This window comes from Bubalus kerabau, chromosome 3 (genome assembly GCF_029407905.1).
Source record: "Bubalus kerabau isolate K-KA32 ecotype Philippines breed swamp buffalo chromosome 3, PCC_UOA_SB_1v2, whole genome shotgun sequence".
In the NCBI taxonomy this organism is placed as follows: Eukaryota; Metazoa; Chordata; class Mammalia; order Artiodactyla; family Bovidae; genus Bubalus; species Bubalus kerabau.
The window spans coordinates 24991007-25009645 of NC_073626.1; the positions used below are offsets into that span (position 1 = coordinate 24991007).

The 18639-nt window shown below is 49.7% G+C and overlaps 2 protein-coding genes across 7 annotated transcripts; both read left to right on the forward strand.

The window, feature by feature from the left end:
• Positions 1-1059: 1059 nt before the first annotated feature.
• On the forward strand, positions 1060-16383 carry MSH5 (mutS homolog 5). 6 transcript variants are annotated; one of them, XM_055571115.1, is made up of 25 exons: positions 1060-2875; positions 3103-3253; positions 3524-3647; positions 4101-4181; positions 4366-4428; positions 5107-5228; positions 5411-5520; positions 5776-5811; positions 6137-6219; positions 6979-7024; positions 9945-10083; positions 10200-10262; positions 12010-12138; positions 12438-12510; positions 12671-12780; positions 13013-13093; positions 13318-13405; positions 13621-13810; positions 13912-14038; positions 14446-14595; positions 14947-15021; positions 15216-15359; positions 15542-15679; positions 15833-15906; positions 16129-16383. In XM_055571115.1, the coding sequence occupies exons 2-25, from the start codon at positions 3116-3118 to the stop codon at positions 16238-16240; spliced, it is 2496 nt and encodes an 831-aa protein (XP_055427090.1). In that variant the 5' UTR covers positions 1060-2875; positions 3103-3115; the 3' UTR covers positions 16241-16383. The 6 variants fall into 6 exon arrangements, with proteins under 6 accessions (XP_055427090.1, XP_055427089.1, XP_055427093.1 ...); XM_055571114.1 differs by having other exon boundaries at positions 1060-2735; XM_055571118.1 differs by lacking the exon at positions 14446-14595 and having other exon boundaries at positions 1060-3253; positions 14944-15021.
• A 51-nt stretch (positions 16384-16434) lies between these two features.
• Positions 16435-18515, forward strand: SAPCD1 (suppressor APC domain containing 1). The gene is made up of 5 exons (XM_055571126.1): positions 16435-16874; positions 17102-17242; positions 17736-17831; positions 17930-18019; positions 18120-18515. Exons 1-5 carry the CDS (start codon positions 16761-16763, stop codon positions 18213-18215), a joined length of 537 nt encoding a protein of 178 aa, XP_055427101.1. The 5' UTR covers positions 16435-16760; the 3' UTR covers positions 18216-18515.
• Positions 18516-18639: the final 124 nt, after the last annotated feature.

The window sequence follows — 18639 nt, forward strand, 5'->3', positions numbered from 1 at the left end:
TCTAACAAGACACCTAGAGTTTCAGAAGATCATGGTGGGATGCAAGGATATAGGAGCAAAGCAGGGCTTGAAACTTAAAGAACAGGAGAGAGTTGGGGGAGGAGCGGGTGGAGTGCAGAGAGGTGCTGGAACCAGCAGTTAGTGGTTTCCTCTCATGCTTCCTCTTCTGTGGGTTTTCTCTTCCCTGGAGGAAGGCCTTTCTCTGTCCTCCTCACAGAGGGGATATATTTGGTGTTTGTTCTCTTTTGGGCTTCCCTTGTGGCTCAGCTGGTAAAGAATCTGCCTGCGATGTGGGAGACCTGAGTTCAGTTCCTGGGTTGGGAAGATCCCCTGGTGAAGGGAAAGGCTACCCACTCCAGTATTCTGACCTAGAGAATTCAGGTACAGTCCATGGGGTCACAAAGAGTTGGACACAACTGAGTGACTTTCACTTTCCTTGAACAGAAGAATGTAGAATGATTCAACAAATATCTGTTCGTTGAGGGGCATCTCCTCCAAGGTGACCCTTGAAACCTGCACACATGACCCCTTCCATCTGAAGAAGGTCAAAGCAGCACTACTTCCCAGGGGCCTTTTCTGCTCCAGCTGGTCCATGTCCACCAGAGAATCTGCCTCACAAAAATCTCCCCTCTGGGAGAAGCCTCAGGCAAACTGGGCCAGTCCTGAGCTCAAACAGGTTTGGCAGCTTCTCCCCTGCCTCTCTTTTCTCTCCTACAGTTTTTATAGCTAGAACTGCCTTGATCATCAATATTGACTTTGGCTAGCTGGCATGGCTGCCCACAAAGTATTTTTCCTTAACTTTTCAGGTGACGGGTAATGTTGCCCTCTCCTGGTACCATCCATCAGTGTTTCATGGATTTGAAGTCAGGGGCTACAACCCCCCAAATCCTGCCTCAGAGAAGTTTCCCTCCCATCTCAATCTCCTTGCCCCTGATTTTCTCCTATTTCAGTCTCTCCCCTTTACTTCTCCAGGCTTCTCTTTCCACTTCTTCCCCTTCCTCAGCTTGGTAAACCAGTCCCTAATCTCTTCCCACCCCAGATTGGAAGGTGTGTCCCTTAGAGCTGTCACCTGGCCTCCTCCAGGTTTCCATAGCTCCGTTGCTCAACAATTTGTCAGGGGTAACCATTAACCTAGTCTTTAACTCACTCCCCCACCTTTCTTACTAGAGGAGATTTTCCATTTATTAGTTAGCAGAGCCAGTTTACCCCACCATCTTTCCTAAGTGCTTGGATGGGAATCTCTGCACCTCAAAGTACCCAGAACAACCTAGGGGTGAAGACATATTTCAAGAGACTTTAAAAATATATATATGTATTTGGCTGCATCTCAATGGACATGGGTTTGGGTGGACTCCAGAAGTTGGTATGGACAGGGAGGCCTGGCGTGCTGTGGTTCATGGGGTCACAAAGAGTTGTACACGACTGAGCGACTGGACTGAACTGAACTGAACTGTCTTAGTTGTAGCACACAGGATCCTTAGTTGCAGCCTGTGAACTCTTAGCTGTGGCATGTGGGATCCAGTTCCCTGACCAGGGATCCAACCTGGACCCCCTGCATTGGCAGCATTGAATCTTAGCCGCTGGGCCACCAGGAAGTCACCAGGAAGTCCCTTAAAATTATATGATTGCTTATTTTGGTCTCTCTATCTTCTTGTTTCTCCTCCCCTCATATACAAACACAAAAATTAGGCTTATAGAGTAGGAACTTATGTCCCCTGCTTTGATTCCACCACCTGGCCCAGAATGAATGAATAACACTCTTCTGTTCTTAGGAGTGTGTGTGTGTGGGTAGGGGCATGTGCTTGTAGGAGTGTAGGTGTTTTTATTAGGTCTACTTCTCTCTGCCAGTATTCTTGCCTGGAATATCCCATGGACCGAGGAGCCTGGTAGGCTACCGTCCATGGGGTCGGAGAGTCGGAAAGACACGACTGAGCAACTTCACTTTCTTTCTTTTCTTTTTCTTTCTGCCAGAATTTGGTGAAATTCGAATACTTCCAACTTATCGTGGGGCGCCGAAATTATTAATTAGGCCTTGTGGTGCCCCTACGGCAGCGATCATACTCTGCACCCAAGAAACAGGCAGAGGTGGACTGAGATAGGAGCCTCGCTTCTTATTTCAGCTTATTTTATTTAAAACACTCACGAAGCTCTTACTGTGTTTGCCAGGCACTGGTCTAAGCTCTTTATAAATATTAACTTAGACTTGTTGGCATAGGTTGAATTAATGTTGCTTATCTCCATTCTCCAGGAAAAAATTAAAAAAGTGCACTTCTGTTCCTTTAAGGTCGGTCCCGTCTGCAGATTCCCCGAAGTCCCTAGACCCGTTGCGGGGGATGGGGTGGGGGATGGGGCTCGGGCTCCTGCTCTGCTAAGAACATTTCTCACAGGCTCTCAATCAAAGCCCAGAAAGCCTGAGGGCAGAGGCCCGGGTGCTAGGCAACGGCGGAGGGCGGGAAGTTTGAACCTTCTGGCAACGCCCCGTATGCGAATAGGCCAATCATCATCCAGTCTTCTCTGTGGTCCTTTTTCCCCTTTCACTCTGTTGGATCTCTAGGTAGGATCCGGGTTTCTTCGACCAATAGAGGCTAAGGAGGCGGGGCGTGTGCGCGCGCACCCCACCTTCGTGTTGGCGTACCAGTCCCGCTGGCCCGCGGCTGTTAGAAACGAGGTGTCGCGCACGTCGCGACCCAGGTGACTGAAAAGGCGGGAAAACACCGCGAGTTTCCCGCAACCAGGTCGGGGAAGCCAAGATCGTGAGACTGTGATCTTGGGGGTTTGGTTGGCAGGAGGAGAGAGAGGAGGCGGGTAAAACTCGCTCCCCAAAGCACCCGCAAGACCGTCTCCAAAACACAACCTCCGCGTGACAGGAATGAGGGTGGGCCGAGTGGTGTTTTCCACAGTCTGTACTTCAGTGAAATACCGTTAAACTCGCCCCTCCAAATGTCCTACACCTGTAACCACAGTTCTCTAAGGTCCACGCAGCTTTGCCCTCAGCCCTCTCTCAGTAGTTCTCAGTGGATTTGCTTCTGCGCGCCCCGCTACCCCAGCCTCCTAGCAAGTGAGCTCTCGCTCCAGAACTGTCTTCATTTTCTGCATTCATAGAGCCTCCAAAGCCATGGCCTCGGCAGCAGCGACCCCAGCCAGGACGCCGAACGGACCAGGACCCGGGGAGGCCTCGGCCAGCTTCCCCACCGTGGCTTCAGAGCCGGGCCCCCGGGAGCCCGAGGAGGAGGGAGAGGAGGAGCCTGCTGAGGTCTAGTAGGGGGAGAGGCGCTGTTGGAGGAGCAGGAGCTCTACAGAGCCGGAAATTGATTGGAACGCCTGATTGTTAGAATATAAAGGGGCTGGGAAGACCTGGGCTAGTCACTCCCCTCCGCTGAGTGTCGATTTCACATTTACTGAATGGGGGTGATGATACCTGTATCTGAGAGTCGATAAAATAATTAAAATTAAATAAGACATGGCCCAACCCTGTACTTATCAGTGGTTCAACTATTAGTTTCCTTTCCTCCTTGCCCGACAGATTCATCTGTGTGTCCTGTGGAATTCAGGATACCTGGGCATTGCCTACTATGATACTAGTGACTCCACCATCCACTTTATGCCAGATGCCCCAGACCACGAGAGCCTCAAGCTGCTCCAAAGAGGTAAGGACAGAACTAGGAATTCCCCTGTGCTGGCACTGGAAGTGTATTGCATTCATATGGCCTTACCTGACTCAATCTATTTTATTAGTTGACTCCTAGAGGCTCCCTTTATTGTTTTCAGGAATTCATCTCATTATTCACAAATATATCAGGTGCTGGAGATATAGTCCTGAGCAACTCAGTCATGTCTGTCCTTTAGGGGTTTATCGTCCAGTGATAATCTCATGGGCACCCCTCTTTCCTCCCATTACCCCCATCAGTCTTACTGCTCTTTCTTTTTCTAATTTCATATGTGACTCCTACTTCTCCCAATGTGGGGGGGGCCCTCCCTGCTCTTGGAGGAAATACGTTTTTGAGGGGTGAAGGGAGGCAACAAAGGGAGGGTTAACAGGTTCCCTTTTAGTCAGGAGAGAAAGATCCTCGAACTCATTTGCTCTCCATCCTCCTTCCAAGTTCTGGATGAAATCGATCCCCGGTCTGTTGTTACAAGTGCCAAACAGGATGAGAATATGACTCGGTTTCTGGGGAAGCTTGGTAAGGACTGAAAAAGGGAAAGAGGAAAAATGGGGAAGGACAAAATTGCGGAATGTTCCAGAGATTAAAGGGTCTTGTGCGGAGCTACAGCCAGGAGATCAGAATTGGGTGAGAGGGAAGATGGGAAAGAGGCAAAACGACTATGATGTACAGACTGATGGCCCTTTCTTTGTTTCCTTTATAGCCTCCCAAGAACACAGGGAGCCTAAGAGACCCGAAATCATATTTTTGCCAAGTGTGGATTTTGGTATCTCCTCCCTTTTGCTTTACCCACACCCCCATCCCAGTTATGTGACCCTTTCTCCTAATTCCAGTTTCATCATCAGAGGTCTCCTCTCAGCCCTGTCTCATTTTAAACCTTTATGTTCTTCAGGCCCCATGACCAGTCTCCCCACAATCTCTCCTAATCCCTACCTTTAATAACCTGCAGTTTAGGCTTGTTTAGGGATGAGGGCCCTCCCTGAAAGAGGGTGTGGTAGCATTTTTTGGTCAATTTTGATTGTTGGCATTTTCCCCTTTAAGCCAAAGCCATTTACCCCTTAGTTAAAAAAAAAAAGGCACTACCTCAGTTACCTCATTGATTTAGAAAGCACTTCCATTATCTTCCCAGGTTTGTAAAAAGGACAGGGAATGTTCTATCCTAAATTCCTGAATTAATATGATTTTTTGACCCAAAATCCTGAATTCCAGATAGATATCTTACTCGCCTGAGCTATTTATCTTTCTCAGCTTATGTTCCCAGCCAAACGTCTTTATATTATACGTAGACTAAAGACAGGGTCTAAAATTTGGTTCTTGTCTCAGCTTTCCACTAATTGCCTGTGTGAATTTGGCAAGCCACGTCATCTCTCTGTTTTCTCATTCTTAAAATAAGATGAAGATTGGGGCCACAAGATCTTTCCCTCCCATTCCCCCCTCAAAATAGGCCTGGAGATAAGCAAACAGCGCCTCCTTTCTGGAAACTACTCCTTCATCCCAGATTCCATGACCACCACCGAGAAAATCCTCTTCCTCTCCTCCATCATCCCCTTTGACTGCCTCCTCATGGTGAGATGGGTCTTGCGAGATAAGGGCTGGGATGTAGCAGATTAGAAAAAGGCACAAGCACCTGGACACCAGGGTTGAGTCCTGGAGGTACTAGCCCAGTCCTGGAAAATAATAGTTCTTCCTGGTGTTGTCCAGCCACCAAGACACTGGGATTTAGCCCAGCACCACTACTGATATCCTAGGTTCGAGCACTTGGAGGACTGCTCAAGTTCCTGGGTCGAAGAAGAATCGGGGTTGAACTAGAAGACTATAACGTCAGCGTCCCCATCCTAGGCTTTAAGAAATTTGTGTTGTAGGTGACTTACACTAACCTCAACCAAAGTAAGGTGGGATTGGGAAGCCTGGAAAGTAAGGAAGGTTGGGGAGTGGTGGCAGTGACCCATTTGGTAAAGTGCTCCAGGACACAGGGTTCCTGAGAGGGTGTGGAGCTCTGGGGAGAAAACTGAGACAGTCTTCTGGAAGGAGGGCTAAGTGGGTGGGACTTAGGAATGAACTCAGACCTCTCATACCCCAGCCACCTTCCTTTCTGCTTGTTTTCTGTTCTCAGAACCAATCTGGTGAGCATAGATCAAGACACTTACAGGTAAGGAGATGGAGGCAGGCTGTCATCTTTGGGGAGGGAGAAGGATTAAGCTTAATGCTGTAATAATCCTAATGGGGCTTCAGTTTCTTTAATCCTGGGGCTATTAAGATTTGTCTCCCTGAAGGAAAGAGAAGTGGGGTGGTGAGAGGAGAGAAGAAGAAAAACACAAAGGTGTTACCCTCCTTTTCTAAATGGAGAAACTAAGGTGGAGAGCAGTGAGGGACAAACCTTACATCAAGATTTGATCTCAGGAGAGGTGCCAATCCCCATTCCATTTTCTCAATCACCTTTAAAAACCCACATGACCCTAATTTCTCCCTGATAGTGTTCTGCAGATATTTAAGAGTGAGTCTCACCCCTCGGTGTACAAAGTGACCAGCGGACTCAAGGAGGGGCTCAGCCTCTTTGGTAGGTGTGCCTGTCCCTCATCCCCCACTGCACAGGCCTGCCAGAAAAGCAGCTGCCTCCAGAGATGGATCCCAGCCCCTCTCTTCCCACTTTACCCCACTGCCAGCTGTCACTTCTGCTCTAGTCCAGCTTTATTATCTTCTTTATACCCTTCTTGAGCTTGGGCATCTCCCCGAAGCCTTGTCCAGTATAGTTGTCCCATGTCATTTGCATATTATTCCCTACTTTACCAACTCCGTCTTTATTCCTTGGGTTTGTATGAATGTTTGTACTAGTGATGTACCTGTCTAGGGACTTTGGGAAACCCTATGTATAGAGGAGAGTTATGTAGTTGCATAACTCTTGTATTTGTTTTGCATAAAGTCTTATCTCTTATAGTTGTTTCAGGCTTTAGGCTGTGTTGGGGACATCACCCAAGTATCCACGTGGTTTCACTGTGCATCTCAGTGGGTTGGGTCTAATGTTTACGTATATGTGTTGGGCTTTTTGTGAGTCTAACTGTGCCTACTCTGAATATTTTTCTGGCTGAGTGTTCCTATGAGTGCTCATTCCCTCCCCCAGGCCCATGTAAGGTAATCCCGGCTCAGACGTGTGGCCAGACGCTGGCTTTGGCTGCCTTTGTGTCCTGTATCTGGGGACTAACCCCCAAGCCAGCCAGCCCAGCACCCAAACCTCTGACCCTGATGCCTCAGCTTAGACACATCCATACATTCCTTTCTCTGCCCCTGCTTGTAACAGACTCACTCCCTACCCCAACAGGAATCCTCAATAGATGCCGCTGTAAGTGGGGAGAGAAGCTGCTCAGGTGAGCGAGAGTCACCCATGTGCATGCCGCCTATAGCCTCAAACACACCACCCTTAACAGTAATGAAAACAGCTGCCCTTTCCCAAATGCTGGCTAAATGCCTTTAGTCCTTACAACGACCCCATGTGGTGTGTTACTCTCATTTTACATTGTCAGCACAGATACATACACACCCATTGATGACACTCGGACTTTCACACGTACTCGCAGCAGAAACACAATCACAAGACAGCAGTGTACACATGGTAATATCTTTAATGGCTAGAAACATACTTCAGGTGTGAGCTGTTCTCTGATGACTTTCAAATGAGTATCTCTAGTTCTGAGCTCCACACGTGGAATACTCTTTTGCCTATCATTACCACCTGCGATTTCCACAGGAAGCTCAAACCCAGAGTGTCCAAACCTATACCCACTGGCCCTGTTCCTACTTTCTGCATTCCCTTTTCTGCTTAGTGGAGTTGCTGGTAATATAGCTTTCCAAGCTCTGAACCTTGGATTGATGCTTCTCCCTCAGCCCCCATATTCAATTATTCACTAAGACCTATTGATTCTATCCTGAAATGTCTCTCCCAGCCATCCCCTTCTCCCTCTTTCCTCTGTTCTAATTCTGGCTATCTTCATCTTTAACCTGGAGCATTGCATTCACCTTCAAATTGGTGTCTCTGCCTCTAAACTCTTCTTTTCCCCAATCTATTCTTCATTCTAAAATAACTGTCATTCCAAAACAGAGATCTGAACATGTCACTCCCGTATTTTTTAAACCTTTTAAGTAAAAACAAAAGACAAATCTTAGGAGGCTCCCTCATTACCTACAGGATGAAGATTTTCATCTTTAGCAGTACAATGCTCAGGGTTCCTCAATTTTAATTTCAAGGCTTATCTCTTCAAGTGTATGGTTATTTTTTGTTGTTGTTGCTGTTTGGCCACAAGACTTGAATCTTAGTTCCCAGACCAAGGATGAACCTGGGCCCTCACAGTGAAAATGTGGAGTCTTAACCACTAGATCACCAGAGAATTCCCCCTCCAGTCTACATTTATGCTGTTCCCTTTAGAAAGTCTTTCCTCTGTTCTCCACTGATTAGAATCTTACATCCTCTTCAAGGTGCAACCCAACTATCACCTTTTTGGTGAAGCTTTCACAGGCACTTCTGAGTGTGTTGGCATGCATCTTGCTGTGTGGTCACATAGTGGTTATTTATGTTTTTTAATTGCACTATCACATCAGGTTGGAATTAGCACTTAGTGAATCTACTTGCCCTCTATGCAAGTGAGTGAATGCTATGCCATGGCACATTCTTGTTACCTCAGCACATAACCCTCTATGAAGTAGAACGCAAGCACACTGGTTACATCATCTCTGAAAAGTTAGGAAACCTTTGCTAGCCTGCAGGTACACAATCCTTTTCCCATGCCACCTGCCCTGCACTCTATATCTTAGAGGTTAATTTAGGATTATCTATGAAGTCATCTCCAGATAATTGGTGAGGTAATTTAATTACCCCTATATTGTCTAGTTCTTCTGGTCCAGATCTCTAATCTCAATGAGGGATGAAAGGAAAGGAATTCTCAGAGGAGAAGAGAACTGAATCAAAAGTGAGGGAGAGTGCAGATTCCCTAGATAGGACCCCCACAGGGCATAGACTCACAACCTGATGATCAGCTAAGGGCCCAGCTGATCTAAAGCCAGACAAGGAACCTGGAAGGTGACTGTCACAGTATGCTCTGAAGAGTGATGTCCAAGCAGTCTGGAGATCTAATTTTGAAATCCAGCTGTCCTTCTTACTAGGGGCATGCCTGGACAATTTGCGTATCTTCTAAGGGCCTCATCTCAACTGACTTGAGCCTGACTTGACCAAGACCTCCAGGTGCTTGAAGTACATAAGTCAGAGCCACTCAGGTGTTTTATAAGGAAGCCTGTCTGGTGAGCCCATGTGGGGAGGGTATTCACAGACTGGCCTACACTGCCTCAGGCACCTCTGCTCCCCTGTGCCCAGGAACCAGAGTTGCCTGAAACCCACTCTCGAATCCAAATGAGTCCTCCATTTCATTCTAATCTAGGGTTTTCTAACCAAGAATAAGTGGCCATAGACTCAGTGTGAGATATACATCCTTAGGCCCCTGTGTCTCCACAGGTTGGCTCTTACACAAAATGGTATGCCTAATGCAGGAAGGAATCCGTGGCCTCCCAGGTCATTATAGCGTCTCACTACACTTCATGGCGATACAGAGATAGGGATACCCTCCCTGAATTAAAGAAACACAGATGAGACATTTATTTCTGTATAATAATTCAATTTGTCAGGAAAGACCTCAGCCACATAAAAGGTAGTAATAATAATATAAACCTCTGTGTTTCCACTAGTCAGTTTAAAAACAAGACAGTGTTGTGAAGCTCTTTAAGTACCTCTACCCAATGCTTTCTTCCCTGCAGTCATGACCTTGAGGACTTATGAATTGGGGACTTATCATTCTACATGGAACAGTTACATACTTTCATAGGAAGGACATGAAAAGACGAATGTCTGCTATTTCACAGCTAAATATGGATGTGCAAACTCTTTCTGACTCACTCCTACTCAGCTGCAGATAGAGCTAGAGTGTTGGAATTCAAATGCCTCAACACTCTGCTCTCCCTCTAAAAATATTGAAAAGCTCCATCACGTATCCACAGGGAATGACACATGGTCATATCATCACAACCGAGATACACAGTCAGGTTGTGCTCACATCCAGAGATTTTCAGTAGGTGTGAGTAAACACACCTGCATAGATATGACACTGTACTTACAATGTGTACCAATACACATTGCCACCATCCCCCAGGGCCCTCCAAGGGCACATTTTCCCAAGTTGAGATCAAGACACTGATGAGAACAGATGTAATTCCTGGTCTCCCCACTCCAACCCTCACTTCCAGGCTGTGGTTCACACGTCCAACCCAGGACCTGGGGGAACTGAATTCCCGTCTGGATGTCATTCAGTTTTTCCTGTTACCCCAGAATCTGGACATGGCTCAGATGCTACACCGATTGCTGGGTCACATCAAGAACGTGCCTGTGAGCCCGGGTTGGGGGGCAGGGAGGTGGGGAAGGAGGCTGAGGAGTGGTGGGCATCTTGAGGGCCATTAGAGTGGGAGAAGGAAACTAGCAACTGTCTCCTTGTCCGACTGTAGCTGATTCTTAAACGTATGATGTTGTCCCACACCAAGGTCAGTGACTGGCAGGTTCTTTACAAGGTAAGACCTCCCTTGAACCTAGAAATCCAGGTTAAGCCCCCAGCATGTGTCCCAAACCCTCTTTACTCTTGTCCCCATGTCCAACTTTATCCCAACACCTTAAAAAAAAAAAAAAAAAAAAAAAAACTTTGTAGTGTGGGAATTGTCAAAAAAATTTTCAAGAGAATAATATAATGAACCCTCATGAACTGACCATGTAGGTTTAACACTTTGACTTATGCAAATCTTGTTTCACATATCTCTTCTCTTACTTTCCTTTTCTTGGATTATTTTGAAGCAGTTCCCAGCCATCACATCACTTCACCCATAAATATTTCAATATGATTTCTAAAAGAAAATTATTTTTTTAAAGAGAACAATTGCACTGTCTTACCTAAAAATGAATATTTTATTATTGTCAATTATCTCATTTAGATTTATATTCATCTCTTAAATGTAATGGCTTTTAAAATTATTTATTTATTTGTGGCTGTGCTGGGTCTTCTTTGCTGTACAGGCTTTTCTTGAGCTGCGGTGTGTGGGGGCTCCTCTCTAGTTGTTGTGCAGGCTTCGCGTTGCAGAGGCTTCTCTTGCTGGGGAGCACGGGCCTAGGATGCGCAGGCTTCAGTAGTTGCGGTTCCCAGGCTCTAGTGCGTGCACGCATGCTCAGTCGTGTGCAGCTCTTCGCACCCTCATGGACTGTAGCCCACCAGGCTCCTCTGCCTATGGGATTCTCCAGGCAAGAATACTGGAATGGGTTGCCATTTCTTCCTCCAGGGCATCTTCCCGACTCAGGGATCAAATCCACATCTCCCACATCTCCGGCACTTCAGGTGGATTCTTTACCACTCTGCCACCTGGGAAGCCTCTCCCAGGTTTTAGAGCACAGACTCAATAGTTGTGCACTGGCACAGGCTCAGTTACTTGGGCTTAGTTGCTCCAAGGCATGTGAGATCTTCCTAGACGAGGAGTCAATCCTGTGTCTACTGCATTGGCAGGAGCATTCTTTACCACGAAGCCACCAGGGAAGCCCCATGTAAGTCTTATTCTGTGAACTTCCTTAGTAATTTTAGTTAGTTCCACAATTTTCTCAGGCTTTTTTGTGAGTAGCCATTGTTTTGCTACTTGTTTGTTTCCATCATGGGTAGATTATAAGCCCTTTGATTTATATTCTCTATATGTCCTTTGACACAGAGTAAGGTTCAGTAAATGTCCTTTGGATTGGGTCTGTGCACTCAATCTAATCCCTGGTTAGAGCAGCCACCCCAGGTCACTGACCTTCACGCTGGGAATTAAGTGACTGTCAGTGACTCTCACCCGTCCTGTCTTCGTGTCTCACCCAAATGCTGGCATTGCCCCTACTGCCTATTTACTTCTTCTCTGCCTTTCACATCCCTATTTCTCTTTCTCCTTCCTCTGTACAAACTTCTTTCTTGGGACATTGTACAAATCTCTATCAAAGCACCTACCACTTTATTTTTAAATCTTCTGGGTAGATTTCTGTCTTCCTCACTAGACTGAGAGCCCTTGTGGGACAAGGGACCCTCCTGTCTTTGTTGTCTTCAGAGTCTCAGTGCTTAGTGTGATGCATGGTGAAGAGTTTTGCAGATGCTATTTTCTCTTGGTTTCTTTTTTGCCTTTGAGAGCTCCTCCATCTCTGTTATTATGTTTTTCCCTATTGGTCTTTGTTCTTCTCCATCCAGCCCTGTCCCCCCGCCTCAGCCCGGCCTGGGTACGGGCCACCCTCCTCTGTCCATCTCTCCCACAGACAGTGTACAGTGCCCTGGGCCTGAGGGACGCCTGCCGCTCCCTTCCCCAGTCCATTCAGCTCTTCCGGGACATTGCCCAAGAGTTCTCAGATGACCTGCACCACATTGCCAGCCTCATTGGGAAAGTGGTGAGTGGAACGAAAGAGGAAGATCTCCTGGGAAACTAGGGGAGAGAGATGGATCTAAATAATGGAGAACAATGGGTGGGAGCTCTGGGGAATATGGTGTGGAAAACGAGGATGCATGGGAGACACTGAGGTCAGCTGGATGGCCAGAAGATAGGATGGCAGACATTAGGGGTGTGCCTTGAGGCCTGGAGGGTCAGGGTTAAAGCCAGGACTGAAGGGCGAGTTGGGGCCCAGGTAGAGGTGAGGAATAGGACGAGATTGTGCTGGATGGAAAGAACCTGGATTTCTTGTCTCCTCAGGTGGACTTCGAGGGCAGCCTTGCTGAAAATCGCTTCACAGTCCTCCCCAACATAGATCCTGAAATTGATGAGAGTGAGTGTTAGGTGTACGGATGGGCCCCTGAGCTCAGAAACATGAACCTGCCCTGTGATGGGGTAGTGTCCTCAGCAGGTGACCCCTGCAAGTGGGGATGATCATCGCAACCAGGGTGGGAGCCTTACTTTTGATATCCACGTGTCTTCCATGCTCTTAGAAAAACGAAGACTGATGGGACTTCCCAGTTTCCTCACTGAGGTGGCTCGGAAGGAGCTGGAGAATCTGGACTCCCGGATTCCTTCATGCAGTGTCATCTACATCCCTCTGGTGAGGGCAGGAGGCAGGGGTGGTGCACTCCCCGGGGGCATTAGGGAGACATGAGGCTTAGGAAGGACACAGGTAGATAAGAAAACTCCTGGAGAAATCAGAAGAATGTGAACACTCTTTGGTGCTTAGGCCCCTGAGGGAAGCATTTGGGGGACACAGGGGACTCTGGCTACTTCTAAAGAAAGTGCCCAGAGCATCACTCCTTGCTTTATCTCTTCTTTACTCTCCCCAGATCGGCTTCCTTCTTTCTATTCCCCGCCTGCCTTCCATGGTGGAGACCAGTGACTTTGAGATTGAAGGTCTGGACTTCATGGTGAGACCCTTGACCTCTGTAGGGGGAGATAAGGAAAGGCAATCAGCAGCTGAGTGAGGGCCTTTCCCCATCAGCTCTGCCCAGTGTGGGATCCCTCTTTCATTGTTGTATCTTTACCAGCTCTGAGACAAAGGAGAAAGAAATCAAGGCCAGGGCTGGGGTGGGGTGAGAGAAGATGAGGATGGAGAGATGCAAAGCCCGTAGCTTTGAACCCTTGTACCCAGTTCCTCTCAGAGGAGAAGCTGCACTATCGAAGTGCTCGAACCAAGGAGCTGGACGCACTTCTGGGGGACCTGCACTGTGACATCCGGGGTGAGGAGAAGCAAGTGGCTGGAGCAGGCTGGGCAGCGTGGAGGTGATTCCGATAGGCTCCTTTCCTTCCTGCTATTCCTTTTCTCTCTCTGACTCTGCCTTTTCTGAGTGTCTCTGGGATTTCAGATGGTTTCTAGGTTCATCTGCTGGCTTCTTTGTCTCTCCTTTGCTCTCCCCTGGAGCTGACACCAGCTCCTTCCCTCCCCTGCCCCCAGACCAGGAGACCCTGCTGATGCACCAGCTGCAATGCCAGGTGCTGGCGCGGGCAGCCGTCTTGACCCGGGTGTTGGACCTTGCCTCCCGCCTGGACGTCCTGTTGGCTCTTGCCAGTGCCGCTCGGGACTACGGCTACTCAAGGCCGCGTTACTCCCCACAGCTCCTTGGGGTACGAATCCAGAATGGCAGGTGAGGACAGAAATGGGTGGAGGAATAGACAACGGGGGGCCCAAAGGCCCCATGTTCTGGATCCACAGGCCACATGCAAGGTAACTTTGCATCGGCTGCAGGCATCCGCTGATGGAACTCTGTGCCCGTACCTTCGTTCCCAACTCTGCAGAGTGCGGGGGGGACGCAGGGAGGGTCAAAGTCATCACCGGACCCAACTCTTCAGGGAAGAGCATCTACCTCAAACAGGTAGATGAGCCCCCGCACTGCCACCTCCATCATCCCCATCCCCCGCCTCCCAGGCACCCCAGGCCCCCACTGCTCTTCCCCACTGTGCTGTGACCCCACATGCCATGAACAGACTCACCCCCGCTGTCCCTGTCCCTCCTGCATTCTCATTCTGTACCTGAGGGAGGGCCGTGTGCCAGTGACCATCCTCTGACCTGAATCCTCCTCTCCCGTCTCCGAGGAGGTCCACGCTGTTCCTCAGCATGCCTCTGCCAACTCCCTGCCACTTTTCACTGACTCTAAAGTGAGCCGAAGGGGCTGTTAAACTGTGTTCTTCTATCTTGATCTATCATTCTCTCCTGAGACTAGCCTCGCCTTCACCTCAGCCCACACCACCGGGCACTGTACCTGTCTCCTCCCTTATTCAGGTAGGCTTGATCACATTCATGGCCCTGGTGGGCAGCTTTGTGCCAGCAGAGGAAGCTGAAATCGGGGCAGTAGATGCCATCTTCACCCGAATTCACAGCTGCGAATCCATCTCCCTTGGCCTTTCCACCTTCATGATCGACCTCAACCAGGTCAAGAGGAGGCAGAGTTGGGGGAGGGGATGATGGGGAAGAAACCCTAGCCCTGAAAAATGGTCAGAACAGGAAAAAATTTCCTTCTGCTGCCTGTTCTTTACGCGAGGGGCAGGGAGCACCCAGTTCAGAAACCAGGAGAATCAATACCATGAACCTTTGCCAGTCCCTGGCTTTGTGAGAGGCACTGTTGTCAATGAAAGGATGAACAAAACTTGGGTCTCGCCGTTAAAGAACTTGCAGTTCAGTAGGGTGGACACGTATTCAGGCATCTTTACTCGCAGGCACACTGGTCACTGCCAGGCCTCGAATGTTTATGAAACTCTCCCTTATCCACCGGGTGCCCAGCAGGTGGCGAAAGCAGTGAACAATGCCACCGAGCGCTCGCTGGTCCTTGTGGATGAATTCGGAAAGGGAACCAACACGGTAAGGGCAAAAGCTAACGAGGAACTGAGGAAAGGAAGATGAAGGAGGGCAAAGGAGGAGGAGGGGGGCGCTGGGCCTCTGGAAAAGAATAGGGGTGTATGGGCATGAAGGGGGAAGGCCCGGCAGGAGGAGGGGGTGCACGGGGCACCTGTGGCTCCACACCTTCACCCTGTGCTCCCCTGCGCCCCTCACAGGTGGATGGGCTCGCGCTGCTGGCTGCTGTGATCCGACACTGGCTGGCACTCGGACCCATGTGTCCCCACGTCTTTGTAGCCACCAACTTTCTGAGCCTTGTTCAGCTGCAGCTGCTGCCGCAGGGGCCGCTTGTGCAGTACTTGGTGAGGAGACCTACCCAGCTCCCCAGGGGCCCCGAAGCTGAGCATTTCCCAGAGCTGGGAACTGGCTCCTACATCAGAACAGGGACCGTGTCCCTTTCTGTTTCTTACTCTCAACGGCGACTGACCAAGGGTATTGGGGCAGGAAACAGAACGAACACTGTCCCCTTTTATTCTCTTTGAAGACCATGGAGATCTGTGAGGATGGGGACGACCTTGTCTTCTTCTATCAAGTTTGCGAAGGTGTTGCCCGTGCCAGCCACGCCTCCCACACGGCTGCTCAGGCTGGGCTTCCTGAGAAACTCATTGCTCGCGGCAAGCAGGTGAGGCCCGAAGAGGAACCACCTCCATCAGGGCTCCCATCCACTGTCCCTGCTTCTCTCAGGGGTCTGGATTTCTGGGCCCATGGAATTTCTGACCCATACTTTCTTTTCTCTTACCCACCCCCACCCCTACCCCTTCCTCCTTGGTCCCAGGTTTCAGACTTGATCCGCAGTGGAAAGCCCATCAAACCTGTCAAGGAGCTGCTAAAGGAGAAGCAAATGGAAAAGTGAGTGCAGGCCCAGGGTGCTTGTTCTCAGGGACCATGTTCTACAGCTCCTTTGCCCCTTCCAGGGACTCAGCCAGCCTCTTTGCCCTTTAATGATTCACAGTTTCTTTCTGAAACTCCTAAATTCTCAAGGTCCTGGATTTCCTGTGCTGCATCCTCTCCCCTCTGCTCAGGGACTCTGTTATCTATCCTCCCCCAAACCTCACTCTTCTCTCTCTTCAGTTGCCAGACATTAGTAGATAAGTTTCTGAAACTGGATTTGGAAGATCCCAGCCTGGACCTGGACATTTTCATGAGTCAGGAGGTGCTGCCTGCTGCCACCACCATCCTCTGAGAGTCCTTCCTGGGCCCTCCTCCAGGTTCCAAACCCCTGAAGGCTGCCAGGCCTTCTTGTTTCCTTACCTCCCTCAGACCCAGAGTTCTCTGTTTCCCTTGAAATTCTGTTTAATGTTAGTAATAAAGCTTATTTTGGAGAAAGTTGTTGTTTCCTCAGACCAGCCAAAACAAAGCGAAGCAGTAGGAAAGAGATGAAACAGGAAGCAGCAGTCTACAGAGGAACCTGCCTTGCTACATTGTAAATACAGTATCACTGCTGGAGGGAGGCCTCGGGCTCTACCAGGGGGACTTCATGAGAACCAGCCACTGCATCAGGCCCTACGAAAACAGATGAGGAAGAAGACAGAAGCCCAAGATGTTCTTTTCCTTCAAAGTAGGAACACCCTGGCCTCAGACAGACCCAGCTGGAAGGGCTCTAAGAGGCTGAAAGACTAGGCAGGACCAGTACAAGGCTGGGGGAAAGGGAGGGCCCAGCCCTGCACCAGTGGGCGTGGCTCCACCCTTCCCACCTCAGAGCCATGGGGAGCCGGGGTCCCGGTGGGTGGCCCCTGGTGCAAGCCCCCTACACGGTTCTGTTGCTGCCACTGGAGACAAGCCGCCAAGACCCAGGGGCCCGGAGCTTCTTCCTCTGGGTGAGTATCAGTCCCACAGGAAATCCTGGGGAAGCCCATCTCCCTAGATCAGTCTCCTACAGTCCCCGTCAATTTTGAGGACGCACAGCTCCAGCCCCCTGCTTTCACTCGCCCTGCAGGTCCCCAGTAGCCAGTCTGGACTCACAGGCAGTGACCAGACAGTGAAGCCAAGCATGGTCCATCACCCTGTTATAGAGTGAGTCAGCCTTTGCTCCTTGCCTTTTCAGCTGCAGAGGATGCAGGCACTGGAGCGGGAGCAGGACGCCCTTTGGCAGGGGCTGGAGCTGCTGGAGCATAGCCAGGCCTGGTATCAGGGCCGTCTGAGGGAGGCTCAGCAACAGCAGCTGCACGTGGGGGCCCTTGGTGAGGTATGGGGCTGACCCAAGGGGTGGGGGGGCAAGGGTTACAGGGATGGGTGGACACAGCCTGACACCATCCCGGAAAGGCAAGAGTTAATGGACAGGGATCAAGAATGGGAAGCAGCATTGTAACGACAGGATGCCCCCAAGTGTTAGGTCGGTGTTCATAGTTGGGCCTAGAGAAGGCTGGTCGGCATTCTATTCAGAGGGACACAATTTGGATCACTCTGTGGAGCTGGGGGAGTGGCCTGGATTGTTCCAATGAGCTGGGATGGGCAGGGAGGATCCATAAAGAATAGAGAAGTGGGGACTATGGCGTTTGAGGGGCTGAAGAACTGGACTGTTACAGAGATGAAGCAGAGAATACTGGAATTGCCCACCTGCCTGGCAGGGAACTGGGCTGAGGGGCCTGGATGGAGGAGAGGAATGGCCTGCGGCGGCAGGAGAAGAGTGGCAGATGGAGCTCAAGTTTCACCATGTTTGCCTCCAATTCCTCCTCTAGAATTTTCTAACGGATTTATACTCAGAGCCCCGTGGCCCCCAGTTAGCCCAGATTCAGAGAGTGAACATCTGCTTGCAGAATCTGCTTCAGGGGAAGGTGAGTTTATTGTTTTTAGTTTCGACTTTTGGGAAATGGGGATGAAGAAGGGACTTGGGGTCAGCACTGGTCTAACAAAACATCGCATTTCCCCCCAGTTCTTCCCACATTCCCCAAACAAAGCTAGTTCCTGCACCACCCAGGACTGGAAGGGAAGGCCAAGGAAACAGGACATGTGGCGGCAACAGGTGGGTGGGGGTGGGGGTGGGGGTGGGGCAGGAGCCCTGGCCAGCCGGCTGTGGGGGTGAGGAACACAGATGTCCAGACTGTCTCTCTCCTCTTCTCCAGGAGATGTCAAGGCAGCAGAAAGGAGGCATTCAGCCAACAGGGGAGACGGCTCAGCCAGGCTGCCCCCATGGACGGAGGGGCCCTACCCGTGTCTAAAGGCCCCTGTGGTCCCCTCAGTCATGCTGACAAGACTGAGAGAACCCCTAGCCGCCTTATTCTGACTCAACAACTAAATGGCTCTGGGTGGCAGGTCAACTGAAATCCAAATATACTGGTGTAAAGTCTCTTCTCTGCTCCTGAAAACTTCCATTTTATCTTTTTTGCTATTTCATGCTCTCACTCTTCCCTATGCATGCATGCTCAGTTGCTTCAGTCATGTCTGACCTTTTGCAAGCCCACCAGGCTCCTCTGTTAATAGGATTCTCCAGGCAAGAATACCTGCGTGGGTTGCCATGCCCTTTTCCAGGGAATCTTCCTGACCTAGGATAGAACCCACGCTTCTTACGTCTCCTTCATTGGTTCTTTACCACTAGCACCCACCTGGGAACCCCCCTGCTCTTTCTGATACAATGTACATAAG

What these genes read in the sequence shown, in the direction of transcription:
- MSH5 (XM_055571115.1), top strand. Translation starts at nt 3,116, where the DNA reads ATGGCCTCGGCAGCAGCGACCCCAGCCAGGACGCCGAACGGACCAGGA. An exon ending in TTGAAGGTCTGGACTTCATG is followed by an intron (nt 13,094 to 13,317) that starts GTGAGACCCTTG and finishes CCTTGTACCCAG; the next exon opens with TTCCTCTCAGAGGAGAAGCT. An exon ending in TCATGATCGACCTCAACCAG is followed by an intron (nt 14,596 to 14,946) that starts GTCAAGAGGAGG and finishes GGTGCCCAGCAG; the next exon opens with GTGGCGAAAGCAGTGAACAA.
- SAPCD1 (XM_055571126.1), top strand. Translation starts at nt 16,761, where the DNA reads ATGGGGAGCCGGGGTCCCGGTGGGTGGCCCCTGGTGCAAGCCCCCTAC. An exon ending in ACGTGGGGGCCCTTGGTGAG is followed by an intron (nt 17,243 to 17,735) that starts GTATGGGGCTGA and finishes TTCCTCCTCTAG; the next exon opens with AATTTTCTAACGGATTTATA. An exon ending in AGAATCTGCTTCAGGGGAAG is followed by an intron (nt 17,832 to 17,929) that starts GTGAGTTTATTG and finishes ATTTCCCCCCAG; the next exon opens with TTCTTCCCACATTCCCCAAA.